General features: G+C 46.6%; 1 protein-coding gene across 1 annotated transcript in view; it reads right to left on the bottom strand.

Annotated features, from left to right (window-relative positions):
- Positions 1-7,422: 7,422 nt before the first annotated feature.
- Positions 7,423-20,895, bottom strand: part of LOC137426162 (rho GTPase-activating protein 6) — a 226,238-nt gene continuing 212,765 nt past the window's right edge. The window contains exon 13 of the mRNA XM_068114854.2: positions 7,423-11,994. Within this exon, the coding sequence (XP_067970955.1) occupies positions 11,822-11,994 (173 nt within the window). The 3' untranslated portion in view covers positions 7,423-11,821. The remainder of the gene's footprint in view (positions 11,995-20,895) is intronic.

Genomic DNA, 20,895 nt, shown 5'->3' with positions numbered 1-20,895 from the left:
TCTCGGCCTCTTCTGGCTCTAAGCTTTCTAGCCTTGGTTCGAATCTCGGCCTCCTTTGGCTCTAAGCTTTCTAGCCTTGGTTCGAATCTCGGCCTCTTCTGGCTCTAAGCTTTCTAGCCTTGGTTCGAATCTCGGCCTCCTTTGGCTCTAAGCTTCCTAGCCTTGGTTCGAATCTCGGCCTCCTTTGGCTCTAAGCTTTCTAGCCTTGGTTGGAATCTCGGCCTCTTCTGGCTCTAAGCTTTCTAGCCTTGGTTCGAATCTCGGCCTCCTTTGGCTCTAAGCTTTCTAGCCTTGGTTCGAATCTCGGCCTCCTTTGGCTCTAAGCTTTCTAGCCGTGGTTCGAATCTCGGCCTCCTCTGGCTCTAAGCTTTCTAGCCTTGGTTCGAATCTCGGCCTCCTCTGGATCTAAGCTTTCTAGCCTTGGTTCGAATCTCGGCCTCCTTTGGCTCGAAGCTTTCTAGCCTTGGTTCGATTCTCGGCCTCTTCTGGCTCGAAGCTTTCTAGCCTTGGTTCGAATCTCGGCCTCCTTTGACTCGAAGCTTTCTAGCCTTGGTTCGAATCTCGGCCTCTTCTGGCTCTAAGCTTTCTAGCCTTGGTTCGAATCTCGGCCTCCTCTGGCTCTAAGCTTTCTCGCCTTGGTTCGAATCTCGGCCTCCTCTGGCTCTAAGCTTTCTCGCCTTGGTTCGAATCTCGGCCTCTTCTGGCTCTAAGCTTTCTAGCCTTGGTTGGAATCTCGGCCTCCTTTGGCTCTAAGCTTTCTAGCCTTGGTTCGAATCTCGGCCTCCTCTGTCTCCAAGCTTTTTAGCCTGGGTTCGAATCTCGGCCTCCTTTGGCTCTAAGCTTTCTAGCCTTGGTTCGAATCTCGGCCTCCTCTGTCTCCAAGCTTTTTAGCCTGGGTTCGAATCTCGGCCTCTTCTGGCTCTAAGCTTTCTAGCCTTGGTTCGAATCTCGGCCTCCTTTGGCTCTAAGCTTTCTAGCCTTGGTTCGAATCTCGGCCTCCTCTGTCTCCAAGCTTTTTAGCCTGGGTTCGAATCTCGGCCTCTTCTGGGTCTAAGCTTTCTGGCCTTGGTTCGAATCTCGGCCTCCTCTGTCTCCAAGCTTTCTAGCCTTGGTTCGAATCTCGGCCTCCTCTGTCTCCAAGCTTTTTAGCCTGGGTTCGAATCTCGGCCTCCTTTGGCTCTAAGCTTTCTAGCCTTGGTTCGAATCTCGGCCTCCTCTGTCTCCAAGCTTTTTAGCCTTGGTTCGAATCTCGGCCTCCTCTGTCTCCAAGCTTTTTAGCCTGGGTTCGAATCTCGGCCTCCTCTGTCTCCAAGCTTTCTAGCCTTGGTTCGAATCTCGGCCTCCTCTGTCTCCAAGCTTTTTAGCCTGGGTTCGAATCTCGGCCTCTTCTGGGTCTAAGCTTTCTGGCCTTGGTTCGAATCTCGGCCTCCTCTGTCTCCAAGCTTTCTAGCCTTGGTTCGAATCTCGGCCAGCTCTAAACTGTCATCCTGGTGTTTCACTTGAACCGATGTGTGTGCTTGCCTCAAAAGGGCAATAAACTGGGTGACACTTCTGCCGCTGGTAGTCGATGGACATTGAAGATCTTTATTTTTTCTTTGTGAAGACGATACGGGATCCCTCGCCAAGAAACTGCTTCGGCAGCACCGACACTCTGTATGGTTCATCAGATTCAGAATTGGGACCGGTATAAAATCCACCCCAAAACTGGGGCCGGTGGCTATTTTTTTAAGAAAAGGCTGCCAGGTCAGAGATCACACACGGAAGTGCTGTAAGTGACAGCAACAGCAACAAAAACGAGTCCCGTTTCTATTTTAACATTACTGTCGTTCGTCATATTGACAGTAATCCAAACAGTGGCATGGATTTCTCGGACCCTGTTGGTGTTCTGGAATATGTCGACAACCCCCTTTCCTTTTTGAAGTCAATTTGACGTTTCCAGCATTTGGAAGTGTGCAGCACATGTAAAGCTCATGCAAACATATATGAAACATCTAAACGAGAAAGTCGTCAAGTAGATTCACAGTGCAAATTACTTTTTATTCCAAATGTAATGTTTACTAATTTAATGTTTCATTTTTGCTCGTGTATATGTTTCCATACACAAGGTGGTGCTCTCACACTATTATAAAATGTACATGTTCTTCCTCTGCGTGCAGCACATGGCTGGAGGTGGCACCATTGGGAGGTGGAAGCTGGGAGTTTTGGTAATAAACTTGGTGGAACTTTGACAAAATTCACCTGTTGGACAAAGACATTGGTCGGTGGATATGTGTCTTTTTACATGAATTACAAGAGCTTCAGTAAACAATGGACAAACATGTATGTGCCTTTGGTATAACATGGAATGTGAATCTGGGTTTCACAAATCAAGAGGCAAGGGTTGAGATAAGAACACAAATAGGAAAACCCAGTAACCGAAGGGTCATGCCATCTGTCATGAGTTAATTTACACATATAGAGGTGTTTTGCAAGTTCTGTGCAGAGATAATAATAATAATAATAATTCATTTATTTTGTATAGCGCTTTTCAAGAAGCCCAAAGGCGCTTTGACAGAGTGCAAAACATAATGCATAACAATACATGAAAACAACAATTGCAAAAAGACAAGAATCAATAGGGAAATATTTAAAGCAAAAGGAGGGAGAAGGAGAAGAGATAGTCAGGGGTTAAATGCTGTGGGTTGAATGTTGAATGCAGTGTTGAACAGGTGGGTCTTTAGTGATGTTTTGAATGTGGTGAGTGAGGAGGAGTCTCTGATGGTGTGAGGTAGTGAGTTCCAGAGGGTGGGAGCAGCGATGGAGAAGGCCCTGTCCCCCCAGGATCTGAATTTGGTCCGGATGGGGGGGGGGGTCAGGAGGTTGGTACCAGCAGAGCGGAAGTTGCGGGTGGGAGTGTGTCTGGAGAGGAGGTCAGCCAGGTAGGATGGGGCCAGGTTATGGAGGGCTTTGTAGGTCAAGAGGAGGATTTTGTACTGGATTCTCTGGGAGATAGGGAGCCAGTGAAACTTATAAAGGACGGGGGTGATGTGGTCACGGGTCCGGGAATGGGTGAGTAGACGGGCAGCGTAGTTCTGAATGTATTGGAGTTTATTGGTGATTGTTGAGGGTGAACCATAGAGGAGGCTATTGCAGTAGTCCAGATGGGAGGTGATGAAGGCGTGGATGAGGGTTTCTGCAGCCGTGGAGGAGAGGGATGAGCGGAGACGGGCGATGTTTTTCAGGTGAAAGAAGACTGACTTTGTGATCTGTTTAGTGTATTTGTCGAAGGAGAGGGTTTGGTCAAAGATGACACCAAGATTCCGGATGTGAGGGGAGGTGGATACTGGGATACCGTCGATGTTGAGGGCAAAGTTATGGGTGGATTTTGTGAGTGTTTTTGGGCCAATGATGATTATTTCAGATTTATCACAGTTAAGTTTGAGGAAGTTGATTTGAAGCCAGGATTTTATTTCAGTGATGCAGTTTGTCAGGATAGAGTGGGTGTCGGTGGAGACGGACTTGGTGGAGATGAAAAGCTGGATGTCATCGGCGAAGCAGTGGAATTGGAGACCATGACGGCGGATTAAGTGACCGAGGGGGGACAGGTAAAGGATGAAGAGGATGGGGCCAAGAACTGAACCTTGGGGGACACCTTGGGGGAGGGGAGCAGTGGGGGATTTGCAGTTATTGATGGAGATGAACTGGCGTCTGTCAGAGAGGTATGATTTAATCCAAGAGAGGGCAGTGCCGGTAACGTTAAAGGTGGATTCAAGTCGGGTGAGGAGGATGGTGTGATCGATGGTGTCAAAGGCAGCGCTGAGGTCGAGGAGGACGAGAATGTTGAGGTTGCCAGCGTCAGAGGAGAGGAGAAGGTCGTTGGTGATTTTGAGGAGAGCAGTTTCAGTACTGTGGTTGGAGCGGAATCCGGATTGGAATGTTTCATACAGGTTATTGGCAGAGAGGTGATGTTTGAGTTGAGTGGCTACAGCACGTTCCAAAACTTTTGACAGAAAGGGTAGGTTGGAGATGGGTCTGAAGTTGTTTAGGGTGTCAGGGTTGAGTCCAGGTTTTTTTAGAATGGGGGTAACAGCAGCAATTTTGAGGGAAGGTGGGACGATGCCTGTAGACAGGGAGGAGTTTATTGTTGCAATGATAAGTGGAGAGAGAGCAGGGAGGGAGGCCTTGACAAAGGATGGTGGATCTGACAAGATAGTGCAGACAGGCAGTGCACCTCTGCACTATTTCACATGGGTTTGACCTTTGGGAAGAGCATCAGAGTAGGAAAAGTTGCAGCCTAAGTCCTAACCTTCAATAACATGTGGCAGTGGCGATTTCAAGGAAAGAGAGGAGGAGTTCGGAGGTGAGAGACCACTGTGGGCTCGACATGGTGAGACAGCTTAGTGTTGCCACTCCACACTTGCTGTGTACCTGTTGGAACTCTTCATGACCGATCCCAATGATATAGCAGTAAAACAGTTTCACATTGCTGCCAAATTCCTGCCAACTTCGTTGCACACTTCGAAGCAACGCAAAAAGGTATGAATGGATTTGGACGAAATTTGGTGGAGAGGATGGGTGTGTGATGAGAACAAAATCATTCGATTTTGGTGAAGATCCGGATCCATATACGATAATTACCCCTCGCCAGAGGAAAGGGTATTGCATTTGTGTCCGTTTGTTTGTCTGTTTGTCTGTTTGTTCGTACAGAATAAATATGATTTTCTCTGCAACCGTTTGTCCGATTGACAGGAAATTTTCACCATAGGTGCAACTCCACCTGTATATATATTTAATGATAGTCATGACGTCATCGGTCACGTGGTTCGGCCGCCATATTGGAAAAATCGAAAATTTTTGCACCTCTATATCTCGGAAAGCGCTCAATAGAAAAAATTGAGACATGGCTCATTGTAAAGAACTCTCCATGTGGAATAAAATATGTTAATGATGATGTCATAGGTGCCTCCATTATGACATCATAATTCGACAAGTACAAAACTTAATCCTTAAAGATAAAATTTCTTGAGCGCCATGTCGGCATAAACTGGCGGAGAATTTTTTTATTATGACGTCATCGGTCACGTGGTTCAGCCGCCATCTTGGAAAAACCGAAAAACTTTGCACCTCTATATCTCCGAAAGCGCTGAATAGAGAAAATTGAGACATGGATCATTGTAAAGAACTCTCCATGGGAAATAAAATATGTTAATGATGATGTCATAGGTGCCTCCATTATGATGTCATAATTCGACAAGTACAAAACTTCATCCAATCAAGATGAAATTTCTTGAGCATAATCTAGGAATAAATTAGTTTAGAAAAGAATTATGATGACGTCATCGGTCACATGGTTCGGCCGCCTTATTTGTTTTAACACAAAAGCCTTAAAACCCACTGAAAATACATCCTGGCGAGGGTTTGCAATCTCTGATTGCTCTTTTTCTTGTTTATTATGTGATTCCTCAACATTGAGAGATAGGGCCAAAAAACGATATATCGATATATAGCACGATATCTCAAAAAGTTATGGATGGACTCAGATGAAACTTTGTGGACAGGCCGGGTGTATGACAAGGAAGAATTCATTGGATTTTGGTTAAGATCTAAATACAGATACGATTTCTTTTAAATTTCTTAAGTGATTCTTCATCATTGAGTGATAGGACCAAAAACGATATATTATAACGTGATATTTCAAAATGTTGTGGATGGATTTTGACAAAACTAGGTCGGGTGGGTGACAATAACAAACCGATAGGATTTTGGTTCAGGTCTGGTCCAGATCTAGCTGCCTATTAATGGTATTCTGGAGCATGTATTCTCTCTACCGAGTGGCGTTCTAATTAGTTATGTCTTTCTCCACTGAACTGTTTTTTTGTCTGCTTTTCGTCGACCCCATCAAAACCATACGAGAGCACAGGAGGCGGCCATTTAGGCCCATCAAGTCTGAATAATGGCTGTTTGTCTATTCTATTTAAATGCTAAACATCAAGCAAATAAGCAGCACTTACCTTTTAAGGTCTTTGGTTTGACTCCACCAGGAATCAAATCACCGACCTCCCAGACTCACAGCGGATGCCCACCTAACTATTCCGCCAACTAGTCTAGTTAAATGCACACGTCCTTCCAGTAAAATTTCCAAAATCCATGCTGACTGCACTCAACTCCTTTGATCCTTCCTTCTTCCATCTATTGAACCGCATTCAGGCCGCTCTTTCTCACTAGTTTCCTCCAGGATTTCAAGCAAGTAGTGCGCACCGCCACCTCGTGTCATCCCCCCATGTAGGGCTTCTTCTTCTTCCTGAACGTCATCATACTTGACTCAGAAACGCGATGAATGGCACATTCACCAGCATATATTCAACGAAAAGGTAAAATGATGATTTGACATTTGTGATGGATTCTGATTTGGATGTAATTGCTTTTCCATTATATTTGCCCTCATTTCAAATACTAGGGCATGCCCGTACTATATATATGCCCGTACTATATATCTATCTAAAATTATATCCCCCCCCCCCCCTCTATTTACATGAAATGGTTTGGTCCATTCGCAACGCCAAAGCGAACGGCGAACGGCTTGCGAGTACAGTGACAATCCCCCCCCTCTATTTACATGAAATGGTTTCGTCCATTCGCAACGACCACAGAACCCCCCCCCTCTATTTACATGGAATGGTTTGGTCCATTCGCAACGCCGGCACACGCGATCGTTCGCTGCTCTCTGATTGGTTGAATCGTTTTTTGGACATAGCTCGGTAAGTAATTGTCCGATTAATATGAAACCTTGAAAAGGCACATCCTCGGGTCCCCAGCAATATACCTGGCAAGTTAAAAGTATATCGGACCCGTGGTTGTCGAGAAACAGCGGTCACAGACAGACAAACGTACAAACGTACAAACGTACAGAGATTACTGGAATTATAGATAGATGTTAATGTTCATTTTTGCTTGAACAACGATGGGTACTCCAGCTATAAACACTTTTATACTTTACTCGGGGTACAAATACAAATATAACTTTGTCTGGGGGTAGCATATATTTGGCCGCGGCCTCGTTCGGAGGAGTGGGGGACCGGGAGAGAATAGGCGTAAATCCTCTATGTAAACGTGCACCGTGTAGTGCCACCTGGTGAAGGTGGCAGAGGGTATTTCAAACTCCTGCTTCCCCATCCTTGCCCCCCCCCCCCACCCCCGGCAACAGGTACTCCTGCTAGTGTTCAAATACACTGATGTCTTTGCTCTCTGCATGTAATTTATGAACAGGCCCCTCTGTGAGCCTCGTTTCCAAAATTGATAATTTTGGGAGAAACCCGAAACGGAAGTTGTTGCTGTTTGACATGTTTCTGGGACTGCATGCGGTGGGATCTGATTTGGAATTGTTCGGCAGAGGGATCTGTCGATTGTAGGCTTGGTATGATAGAATCACACGTAATCATGGTAGTCATGAACATTTCCTCTGTTTTATTTTCAAAAGGTTGTCATCTCAACATGAAGAGTGAACTACACATTTCATTCTTCTGTGGCTTCTTTTTTATTTGGTGTTGAGGGATCATTCATAAAAAAATCCATTCCTTTACACTCAGAAAATCCAAATATACTCATCCAATACTTACAGCAAATGCAACCCATACAGCCGCTCTTAACAATAAGACTTAACTTAACAATTTCACGCTCTTAACTTAACAATTTCACGAGCCTCGATCTTGTATACAAAAAAAGAAAAAACAAAAAAAAAGACGTCTCTGTCAAAAATAATTACAGCCCTAATATATTCAGTCAACATTTAAGTGCATGGAAACAAGAGATGGTAAAATTACTACATTGATCAGTATGTCTGTGGCCCAATGTGAAAAAGTCATGGACATTGACAGAGCTTTGTCATATTTTCAGATAATTCCATGTTTAACCATTCTTCTATGTGGAGAATTTCCATCGTAATATTAACTTTTTAAAGTGAAACTTTTGTTTTCCCACTTTTACAGTTGACTTCAAAAAGTATTCACACCCTTGGGTTTTTCGCATTTTGTTGTGTTCCAGTCTGAATTTAAAATGGGTTAAATTGAGATTTTTTGTCACAGATCTTCACATAATTTATACTATAAGAGAGACGTTTGTCTGTCTGTCTGTCTGTCCATGTGTGTGTGTATGTTTGTCGCCATTTTTCTCAGAGATGGCTGAACGGATCTCCGTCAAACTTTCAGAGGTTCATTAGTGAGTGCTGGGACTATTTTGGGCAAAAATAAATAAATTTGCTTTATCATGAAATAAATAAATAATCTTATTTTTTGGATTAAAAAAAACGCTTTATCATGCTTGAACCTTTGTAGCCATGCGAAAGGTAATCTTGTGTGTATGTGTAATATCATATTCAGTGTATAATTTTTCCTTGTTGGGTGTAGGTAGGGGAGTTTTTAGGCACAAATAAAAAATAGAAAAATTAAAAAAATTGATTTCTTCAAAATGCCATAAGGATTAGAACATCACCGGCAATGCCGAGTACTCCTGCTAATACACCATAATCTCAAAGTAGAAAAAAAAAATCGAAATTTTTATACAAGTCTGGTGCTTGCTGCTTGAATGTGCTTGGTGTGCTGCACATGTACACATACAAGGTACATGTCATCATTGACCGAACCGTCCACGCCAAAGACTGAAAATTATTTAGCATTTCTTTTAAACCCCATTTTAATTAAATGTTCATTCAACAATTATTTTCTGAGCATTATCAACTAGTCATTGTAAACTCAAGTCGCAGGTAAGTCCCAAGTCCCAAGTCCCCAGACACCAAGTCCGAGTCTTAAGTCAAATTTCGTTGTTGAAAAATCGAGTACGAGTCACCAACTCTGGTATAATCAGAGGTGAACATGCGAGTCAAAATTACGTGTGATAAATTGCAGTATTGTAATGAAAACAAACTTTATCATGGAAAACAACCAAAGTAGTATAAAGTTTTACCTTCAATAAACAATTGAAAAACAATATATTTACAATAAATACTCTACACATTAAGTATTTGAGCAATTTGTGAAGTAACAGGACAAATATTAAGTGAAAGGTGTGAAAGTGAATTATGATCGTAATTATGTCAGAGTTACCTGAAAATGTACAAGGAAATTTTAGGAAGATTAAAAAACTTGAATTGATATTTTCTCAAGACCATCATCATCCTCACTCTTTACAGAGCATTGGCAGGTGTGCTGGGTAATTTGCCATCGCCTTCCCAGAAATCATGGTGGGAATTTGTTCAGGGTGCCGGAGATAACTCGCCTACTCGTCGCAAAACACAAAACGCAACCCCACTCCTCCACCAAAATAAGAAGTGTTTACTTTTAAGGTGATGCTTTTGCAACAACTGGACCTAACAGGGGCAGAGTTCAAATTGGTCCGATTGGTCAATGCTAATTTAAATCCCAAATTACATTTGCCATGATTTCTCCTCCATGGGAAAGAAATATTTGCGGCTCAGAAAGGATCAAAAGATGTTTGGATCAAAATTCAACTCATATTTTCTGGCATGTTCGCCAGCACAGACCAACAGTGAAATATTCGTTCAATTACTGCTTGAATTATTGGTCCCTTGTTAAATAATAAAGGCAGGCACACTAATGCTGTGCTAAATTAAAGATGGCGAGGGAAACATTTTCATTTCATTTAAAACTTTAGTGCAGGAGAAACTACGTTTGCGTAAAATGACAACGGAATACACCGAAACGTGCCATAAGTGAGCACACATTTTAATGAAAAAAAATCACTGCATTAAGACATGTCATGGCCACCCATACCAGGTCAGCTGTAATGTTCATTTCATGAATATATATTACAACCTTTCATATTGTGTGGTCACTTTAGGCATAAGACAGGTTTTCCATCCTTTGGCAAAAAAATGGAAATTTGTACTTGCAATATATATTTGGGCTTTTGCATGCAAGGGATTTGTACTTGCAATATATTGTTATGAATTAGGGATAGAGGAATATCTAGATCCAGGTACATCTGCATAGGTAGGTACTCAACTGTCGTGATAGGGAATCTACCTGTAATAAGTTCTATGTTTAGCCGGATGTCAGAATAAGTTGTATCTGTGTTCCCGCCACGAGGGGGCTGGGCGTGGTAATTAGTACAGGGATTATGGGTAAAATTCCCTCGTATGTCGTTCCCTCTGTGAGAAACCCAGTGTCCCTTATGGCAATACATCCTATAGACACTTAGATAGATCCATTAGTGCACACATTAATTAATTCCCCTCCACCACAATGACTTTGGAAGAGCAACAGGCAGCAGCCACGTAGTACGCCACCATGGGCATCAAACATCGTGCCAGGCAGGCTGGAACCACGTCCTGGGAACGTGCAATTGGTTGGGGTGCGAAGCTGGCCACTGATTGGTGAAAGGAAGGTGGAAGGAAGTGGCACATTGATTGGCCACCGACCGTGGACACTTCGGCCAATCAGTGCGGAAGGCGCGAACACTAGGCCAATCAGTGCAGAAGGCGCAAAACCACGACTTAGAAGCAGGTCGCTGATTGGAGGGGAAGGGCTGGTGACGTGAGAAGGCGGGAAAAACCACGAAGAAGCGAGGGACTGATTGGTAACGCGAGAGAGCTGACGTCAGACCATGGGGGACAAAACGACTCGCTCGGGGCAATCTGGGTTCTTTTTCCCTGCGTTCTTCCCTGCGTTCTTCCCTGGTGGTCGTCGTCGTATTCCCTGCGCTTTTTTCCATCGTCTTCCCTGGGTTATTTGTGTGCCCTTGATCTTGGTGCTCTTGGTGCTTGGAGTGGTACTTGGTGCTTGGAGCAGTGCTTGGTGCTTGGAGCGATTCTTGGTGCTTGGAGCGAGGCTTGTGGCTACGAGCAAACGGGACCTCGCGTATGACTGATGAGCGGGCGGGTGAGGCGTGCCGCTGAGCGGGTGGCTCGTGGCCTTGCGGAGCGTGAACGAGGCGGACGGAGGCCTGCTTCGCACCAACATTGGAGCTGGACGATTCCTGACAACGCTACACTGCCAGACAGATAAGCTCGCACCCACCAACGCGCACACAATGGTTTCTTTATTTAATTCATTCCTCTGTGCTGTTGTTGAAGTGAGGTGTGCGGGATCCCAGTTTAGGAACCATAGTTATTTGGCGGCGCGTTTCATTGTTCTCTGGTTCCGCATAATAAATCGTTTATTTTTGTACATTTTACTCCTGTGTTCGTTTGAGTTCATTCCCTACAGGATCGAGGGCTGCTGTCGGAGCATCAGGTAAGAGCTCGCCGCTTATTCCTCCCATGCTAGCACAGCCAAATCCGTAATTGATCGTCGCCTCTATTTAAGTCCGTTTGGCCATCCGCGAGCCCACGGTATTAACCGGAGGGATTCGCGCGACAATATATTTGGGCTTTTGCATGCAAGGGATTTGTACTTGCTCTTTATACTTAATTTTGTTTAAGAAGGAGTGGCTTTAAACGATCAAAAATTTTATATCTTGCTCCATCGCTTAAGGCTTTCAGGGTTCATATACATATTACATTACACGTGGAAATATATTGGGGGGAGGATCAATAAATCTGCCATTTTGCATGCATAATGTGTAGATGGCCCCAATGTAGCTCTTCATGCACGACGAAGCTAAAACTGTCAATATAATGATATGCTTGTGTCCCTTATTTAATAAGTAGGTAACTAGCCACAATTACATTGCAGGTGAAGAGGTTATCTGCAGGCATTCTGATTCAACAACACCAGCAAAACACATATCAAGAATTAAAACATTTTCCATTTAATGAAAGATTTTAAACCACATGTGAATAAGACATGAACGTTAATTTGTTGAGTAAGACGTGATTGTTAATTTGTCGTTATACAAATGTTTCTAGCATGGTATCCTCATTGTCAGTGTTCGAAGATTCCGAGGCAGGACTGCTTTCTGGCCCTCTTTCTGTCAAGTGCTTCTCAGAAGCGGAAAGCAGCCACTCTGCCATGTGTCTGTGCCTCTGTGGTAAAACAACTCCCGTTTTACGTGAAGCAGACCCTGCAGGAAAATAACGTAAATTTTTTTTAAAACACATCCAGAACAATTGGTTCATCTGGAAATGCATTTGCATATACAGCTGTGGCCAAAATTAATGGCACCCTTGCACTTTTTTCAAATAATCAACCATTCCTTCCAGAAAATTGTTGAAATAAAAAATATATTTTGGTATCCACATAAGCATTTCTTTTGTTTGCAGTGGAACAAAACAAAAAAGCTGAAAAAAATTAATAAATCGTAGCTTATTCCACACAGAAATATTAAAATGGCACGGACAATATCATTGGCACCTTTTAGAAGTTGTTAGAAACAATTAGATTTCAAGCAGGTGTTTCTCCTTTACTTTGGATTTGAATTCACCTGTGGTGAGTTGCAGGTGCCTGCAATATAAAAATCACTCATTCAACCAGTTTGAATAAAGAAAAAAACTCATTCTGCTGATTTGTGTCACTGTGTGTACCATAATGAGCATGGAGAACATAAAGAAACCCAGAGAATTGTCTGAAGAGGTCAGACACAAGATTGTAGCCAAGCATGGCCAATCTCAAGGCTACAAGTCCATCTCCATTGACCTTGATGTTCCTGTGTCCACCGTATGCAATGTTATCAGGAAGTTTAAGGCCCATGGTACTGCAGCCAACCTCCCTGGATGTGGCCGCAAGAGAAAACTCGATTGAATATTGCAGCGACAGATTGTTCGAATGGTGGAGAAAGCACCTCGATCAACTGCCAAACAGATTCAAGCTGACCTTCAGACACAGGGTACGACAGTTTCAACCTGCACCATCCGTCGCCAACTCAATGAAAGGGGGGATCTATGGTAGGAGACCCAGGAGGACCCCACTGCTGAGAAAGCCCAACTGGAGTTTTCCAAAACACACCTGAACAAGCCAAATCCTTGTGGGAGAATGTATTGTGGACAGATGAGACCAAATTAGAGCTTTTTGGTAGAGCACATCTTCTCTATGTTTACAGAAAACAAAATGAAGCCTTCAAAGAAAGTAATACCTTCCCTACAGTCAAACATGGAGGAGGTTCAGTGATGTTTTGGGGTTGCTGTGTTGCCTCTGGCACTGGGCACTTTGAATGTGTGCATGACATCATTAAATCAGGAGATTACCAACGCATTTTGGAGTGCAATGTTGAACCCAGTGTCAGAAAGCTGGGTATCCGTCGAAGGGCATGGGTCTTGCAGCAGGACAATGACCCCCAAACACACTTCAAAAAGCACCCAGGAATGGTTCAAGAGAAAACACTGGACTGTTCTGAAGTGGCCAGCAACGAGTCCAGATCTAAATCCCATTGAACACCTGTGGGGAGATCTGAAAACAGCAGTTGGGAGAAGGCACCCTTAAAATCCTGGAGAACTGGAGCAGTTTGCACAAGAAGAGTGGGTCAAACTGCCAGTGGAGAGGTGTAGGAAGCTCATTCATGGCTATAGGAAGCGCTTGACTGCAGTTATTTTGTCCAAAGGCCGTTCTACGCAATATTAAGTCTCGGGTGTCAATAATTTTTTCAATGCCATTTCTTTTTATTTTCTGATTTAAAAGGATATGTTGAGTTTTAAATCAACAACAAAGGTTCTGTAATATTAACAGTGAAATAAAGAATTGTGGAGACCAAATACTTTCGTCAATTTCAACGTATTGTCACGCAACCGCGATTAACACCACAGTTGCGGAAGCCAATTGCGAGGCTTTTAACTCCCGAGGCGCAAACTCAATAGCGGATTCCAATCGGGCACAAACGCGCGGAATGGCGGACACAGCAAAGCTCCGCAGCCTTACGTATTCAAATCCAACAGGAAACTGCGTTCAGATATATTCAGAAAATAATATAAGGATTTATTAACGGTTCCGAGAACAAAGAAATATGATGCTCTAAACCCCCTATATGGAGTACTCCCACTCAACAGAGTTATTAAACAAACCACAGGGCAGACGACGAAATGAACAAAGAGGGTGTGTGTGTGTGGTGCGTTCTTAGCTTTGCTCGCTCGGGAGCGTGGCGTGGAGATAGTGCAGGCCTCGGATGGCTAGGCCCTGACACGTGGGCGGGAGTGGTCTCCCCGACGCGACTCGCTCGCCGGCCCCAGTCCTCTCGCCCCGCAACTCTCAAACGCTCGCCCCGTCCGAAGGACCACGGTTCCTGGGGCTGTCGTCCCTGCCCGGCGCTTTGGAGATCGTAAGTGGTTGGCGATGGTATGCAAGAGGCCACGAATATGGCCAACAATGGGGCGAACCTCGGCATGACAGCCGCCCACGCGATCCAATCACAGGGAAGATGGAGGGAACAAAGGCAGGAAAGAACGAGAGGGGAGAAATGTCCAGTGCACTCTTATCACGACTGAATCCTCTCAGCTCCCCCAAATGGCGTCTGCTCTGCCTCGTATCCAACTCCGAACTCCTCTTCTTCTCCTTCGTGTCGTCACTTCCCTCACGCCCCGTCACGCCCTCTCGTGACGTCCATTCGTCCGCCCTTCCCCATGACGTCAAAAGATCCACCCCCTTCTCATCGTGTCTCAGCAGGGTGCGTTTTGGTCGGTGTTGTTTCATTGATGTGAAAGGGAAGGGAATTAATTAATGTAGGTGCGCTAGGGGCATGAATTCCTACTGTCTAGGTGCGGTGCCAAAAGGGACATTGGATTGACCACAGGGGTGGGAAAACACACAAAGTTACCCTTATCGCCCTAACTACTTAGCACTTCCTGTCCCCGTACAGGAAATATATACGCAATTATCCCGGCATACGCCTACACATACTAACTTAAAGGTACATAATGGGTTCTAGCTATCGCGACATCCCGGAGCATTTTACCTACTCAGATCTACTCTGCTCTACATATTGCTCTAGAGCAATATAAGTAGATACCAAATTCATAACACAGCCCCCCCCCCCCCCCCCTGGAACCGTAGCTCCTGCAAGGTTCACCGCAGGCGCTACCATTCCAGCCTTAACACTTACTGTCACACACTTAATTAACCTATGAAATAAATCAGGAAGGGCTGTAGGAAGTGAGTCGGACTACCTACCTACACTTCCTTAACATGCTAAACCCCTTAACCATCATGCAAGTATGTACATTTTCTTCATTGTTCCTGTGGAGGGAGGAAACAAACAACACACCAAAACTCCTACCTTATCCACAAACTTAACCATCTTTCCAAAAACTCAAAACTCTAACCTTTGTACATACCCCGGTCTACAGACCGCGTCCCCCCGGTGGATGCCACAAGACACAACCTTACCTGTGGGGCCATCCTAATGCACCCCCCTAAATTTCCATGGGCCCTGTCCAGATGTTGCAGGTGAGTGGCATGGCTCGGTGGATTTCGCCCACATTCATGCAACACAGACCCCTTAACCACTCATCCTCATTCCAAAACTCATCATTACATTCCAAAAATCATCAAGGCATTTCGAAAGTCAACAAAGCACTTATTCCAATACACCCCCCTGCAGGACCATGGCATTGATGTCATTCGCGTGTGTGTGCATTCCTCAACTAGGCAGCGGGGAGGTACCGCACAAAAAGATGGTGGGGGCGCATCAGGCTGTGGTGCCCGCAATCCCAAAACCAAGTCAACCGACTTACAAGTTCATTGCCCCCCCCCCCCTTTACCTCTTGGCCCCGTGACAGCCCAACAGCCCCTTTCCGCCGTTACCTCGCCGGTGAGGGTCTCCACACACCAGGCTCCCTTGCCTCCTGCTTCCGCGCAGCAACATGGTTCACCGGGGGACTTCCTCACCCCGCGGCGCCCAACCAGACCCTCCACCGACGAGCTCCAATTTCCAGTTACCACCGGCTGCCAGGGGTAATTGCCGCAGAGGGGGGCCCGCAGGCATCGCTCCTCAGAGCTTGCTCTGTACCTGCGGACACACACACCTTCCCCACCCACAAGACCCCAAAACACACTTCCTCCCCCGCTGCCATTCAATTCTCCACACAACTCAGCACAATTCCATAGATGATGGTAGTACAAAAGGTGTTTCAAAGTTTGCCATGGCCTGCTACATGTGAAATCCCATTCACAGTTCAGATCATTGAATCATTACACATTTCCATTTCCAAAACACATTTCAAAACTCAATAATCACCACTCGCTCATATTTTTCCAACCTCACGACCACATCAAAACACATAACCACAACACAAAAACATACACCACCCACTAGACACTGTGTGGCCCCCATTCCATCCCCTCACCGGCCATGTCATCACTCTCACCCACCTCCCAACTCCAAATTACATGTCCCCAATTTCCAAAGCAAGTCCTGAAGCCTGGGACAGTACTCCTCAAAACACTCACCTCAAGTGCAGGTAGTTGCAGGTTGGTCGGGTCCAAGAGTGTCATCCACCCTCAAAATCCCAAAATTTCACACTGGGCCTACCAAATACTCCCAAATTTCTCTTTTGTCCCCACTACACTGGCAGGTATGTGGATCCGCATCCGACGGTGATCATCACTACACAACTACCTGTGGCCACGACAGCTCTGCACCTCTCTACCGTGCAAGGGTCATCGGGACAAGGTGAGCAGTCAAAACGCCAACATGGTCCATGAGTGTCCATAAGGGTGCGACCCACCATCCATCCTTTGGCCCCTCTGCGAGGAACACAGCTGCACCAGCCCCAGCTGGCCAATGTGGTGAGCACTTGCTGCCACAACACACACTACCGCACACACAACCTCGGCCCTGGGGGGCACGGTCGCAATGCGTGGCATCCCTACAGCCATGTCCCCTGCACCTCCCCATCATCCCCCAGTCCGACTACAGAACTGCAGCCCCCCCAGTGCTCACCCACACTTGACCATACCAAGGTCCAGTCAACAGCCATGCTCCACCAGGAGACCCACCCAGAAGACATGGTTCACACACCTCGGACACGCACAGCACCACGTTGACCCAAAGACCACACAACTGCATCCCCATCATCCCGCGTCCCAAATATCAGCACAGTTGCCCCCGCAACCAGTTGAAAGCTGTGTCTTGCTACCCTATTAATTTCATCACAGCCTCCAACACTTTGGTCTGCACACCTGGATCAATAATGGCATCACTGTACAGTGTCCACCATTTCTCTTCACAAAATTCACCCTTAAATTTACATCTAACCCACAGATTACCCATGCCAAACATTTTTCACATTTCACTAACCTCACCAATGAAAGATGCTTTGCCATACACATGCCAGCCAAGCATGGCCCATATGCTCGGCTCGTTCTAGTTTGCCGCACACTCTATTGCTATTGGCCCAGGCCGAGGTGGTGGTCCTCTGTCTGGCACCTGTGGACCTACTGGGGGCCCCCTCCTTTCTGGGCTGCGAAGCCTGTCAGGAGGTGGGGGCCCATATGGTTGCCGACAATTCCTCTGACTGTGCCCTCTTCTCCCACATCTAAAACAAATCCCCAAGAACGGACCCCACCAGTAGCCAGGCGGAGCGCCCCTTTCTCCCGGCCCAGCCAGTTAAAAATCAGGCCGTCCCGATGGCAAACCTGGACCAAACTGTCGTGACTCGCTCCCTGCAAATTTGCCCCCGGTCAAATTTGTCAGCTGGCGGCTGATTCCCCTTAACATTCGCCCTATGTCATCCTCTGGCTTTTCCTGATCCCGCACCTCGGCCTGCCGTACCGTCACAGGTGCCCTCTCCGAGGCGCGGTTCGACCTTCTCAAAAAGGTCAGTCTCGCCACGCATTCCACCGCCCAGTGCACCGTGGGTGGGTCCTGTAACTCCACCACCGTCCGGACCTCGGGATCAGGAAGAGCCGCCATAAATTTTTCTATCGCCAGCTTGTCCCACGCCTGTGCTGGTAGGTCCCTGTATGCTATCCTCACAGATTGGTATATATCCTGGGCCAGCTCATGCAACGTCTCGTTAGGCTTTTGCCTGCGATGCAGCAGCTGTGCCCTGACCAGGTCGCACCTTGCGCCTGTCCCGTACCTGTGATTCAAGGCCTCACAGATGGCCTTGCTGGTCAATATTCCCTCTGGGACTACGTTTAACACGTCTGCGGCTGACCCACGCAGTGTCGCCACCAGATTCCCCATGCGCTCCCGCTCTCCCCAACCATTGAGCTGAGACACGCACTCAAATTGTGTCAGGAAAGCCTCGAGGCTCCCTGATCCGTCAAAATGTATGAGGGGGATTGTTTTTCCAGAGACTCTATTCCCCGATTCCTCTCTGTCCAAATCCAGTCTGGGGCCAAAACACCCCCCCCCCCCCCAACTGGGTATTCCGTTTCGGAGCCTCTGGTGTCCAAATGTGGCTCGTGGTGAGGGTCTCCTGGGTCATCTTAATCTGATCCTGAAGATGTTTAACCGACCTACTCACCTCTTCCCTCAGGCTCTCTTGAACCCGACCAACCTCCTCCTTGATGGTATTGTCCCAGGTCTCCAGTCGCTCCTGCATAAAATCACTCACCCTTTCATTATCCATTTGCGGCCCCCACAGGCCTTTCTCAATTAACCCTTGCTCCTGCTCTTTTATGCAGGTTTCCAACCCTTTCACCTCCTCGGCCAATTTGCCCCCCTGTTGGTTGAGCAGTCCCCATTCCTCACTCTGCCGTAGCATTCTGGCATCCACCCGGCCCCGATAGCTTTCCAGGTCCCCATTTGCTTTATCAATTCGACCCTCCAACGCTTCCCCCTTTCGGACAGCCTGGGTCACGCCCTCCTCTATTTTTGACATTAATTCTGTCCGTATCGATTCACTTGCCACCCCTATGGCTTTTTCCATCGCCCCCCTTCTCGTTTCTACTTTATCCTCCAATTCCCCCAGTCTGCCCGTAATTTGGTTTTGCACACTCCCTTCGATGCCATCAATTCGTTTCCCCAGCTGTTGTGCCATTTCCCCAATTTTTCCTTCCAATTTTTCATTCCTTTCCTTCATTTGTTCATTCATTCGTTCATTCACTTTTCCCTCCAATCCCTCAATTTTGCTGTCCATCCCTTCGATCTGTTCTTTCAAACCCTCCTTTAATCTATCCATTTGCCCCTCCATGTTATTGGTTTGGGCATTAATTTTGTTCTCCAATTGCTCGTTCTGAGCATTCATTTCCCCTTTTAATCCATTAATTTGGTCGCTCATATCCTTCATTCCTTCCCTCCATTCATTCCCCTGGGACTCCATTTTGTTTTTCATTTCTCCCATCTCCTTACTCATTCCCTCCATTTTATTTTCCAACCCACTTTTCATTTCTCCCATCTCATTACTCATTTTATTTTCCAGCCCATCAATTTTGTCATTTATTCCCCAAATTTCTGCAAGGTTTCGCTCACTGTTCTTTTCCATCCCTTCCATTTTCCTAAGCAATTGACCCAACATCTGGTCGGTTGTCGGGGCCGCTCCTACTGCTCCCGACTCCCCGATAGGGGAGGGGAGTAGGTTGGTACTCGGGACGGGGGAGGTTCCAAGGCTCACCTCTACATCTAAATCCCCTATTTCCGGCTCACTCCCGACGCTGACGGAGGCCTCGCTGTGTACCTCCATTTCGTCAATCTCCGACATCCGCCTTCCGGAGGATCGTTTCCCGCGCGCGTATTTATTTTAATACTTCCAGTAACACAATTTAAATTTGACGAAGACGCGATATCGTGCTCCGTATGTCCAATTGACTATACAAATTTCTCCGCCTCGCTTATAAAAATTTTGCGTTCGAATATCGGGCGCAATGTACGCCCGACCGTGTCGATGTCTCGCCGTGGACAAAAAAAATTTATCCGACGGGTTCGAATCCTACACTCCTGACACCACTTGTCACGCAACCGCGATTAACACCACAGTTGCGGAGGCCAATTGCGAGGCTTTAACTCCCGAGGCGCAAACTCAATAGCGGATTCCAATCGGGCACAAACGCGCGGAATGGCGGACACAGCAAAGCTCCGCAGCCTTACCTATTCAAATCCAACAGGAAACTGCGTTCAAATATATTCAGAAAATAATATAAGGATTTATTAACGGTTCCGAGAACAAAGAAATATGATGCTCTAACCCCCCTATATGGAGGTCTCCCACTCAACAGAGTTATTAAGCAAACCACAGGGCAGACGACGAAATGAACAAAGAGGGTGTGTGTGTGTGGTGCGTTCTTAGCTTTGCTCGCTCGGGAGCATGGCGTGGAGATAGTGCAGGCCTCGGATGGCTAGGCCCTGACACGTGGGCGGGAGTGGTCTCCCCGACGCAACTCGCTCACCGGCCCCAGTCCTCTCGCCCCGCAACTCTCAAATGCTCGCCCCGTCCGAAGGACCACGGTTCCTGGGGCTGTCGTCCCTGCCCGGCGCTTTGGAGATCGTGAGTGGTTGGCGATGGTATGCAAGAGGCCACGAATACGGCCACCAACGGGGCGAACCTCGGCACGACAGCCGCCCACGCGATCCAATCGCAGGGAAGATGGAGGGAACAAAGGCAGGAAAGAACGAGAGGGGAAAAATGTCCAGTGCACTCTTATCACGACTGAATCCTCTCAGCTCCCCCAAATGGCGTCTGCTCTGCCTCGTGTCCAACTCCGAACTCCTCTTCTTCTCCTTCGTGTCGTCACTTCCCTCATGCCCCGTCACGCCCTCTCGTGACGTCCATTCGTCCGCCCTTCCCCATGGCGTCAAAAGATCCACCCCCTTCTCATCGTGTCTCAGCAGGGTGCGTTTTGGTCGGTGTTGTTTCATTGATGTGAAAGGGAAGGGAATTAATTAATGTAGGTGCGCTAGGGGCATGAATTCCTACTGTCTAGGTGCGGTGCCAAAAGGGACATTGGATTGACCACAGGGGTGGGAAAACACACAAAGTTACCCTTATCGCCCTAACTACTTAGCACTTACTGTCCCCGTACAGGAAATATATACGCAATTATCCCGGCATACGCCTACACATACTAACTTGAAGGTACATCGTGGGTTCTAGCT

Source organism: Myxine glutinosa, chromosome 1, assembly GCF_964187855.1.
Source record: "Myxine glutinosa chromosome 1, kmMyxGlut1.1, whole genome shotgun sequence".
NCBI lineage: Eukaryota > Metazoa > Chordata > Myxini > Myxiniformes > Myxinidae > Myxine > Myxine glutinosa.
Note: the sequence above shows the minus strand (reverse complement) of the source record. Positions and strands in the feature narration are given on the sequence as shown.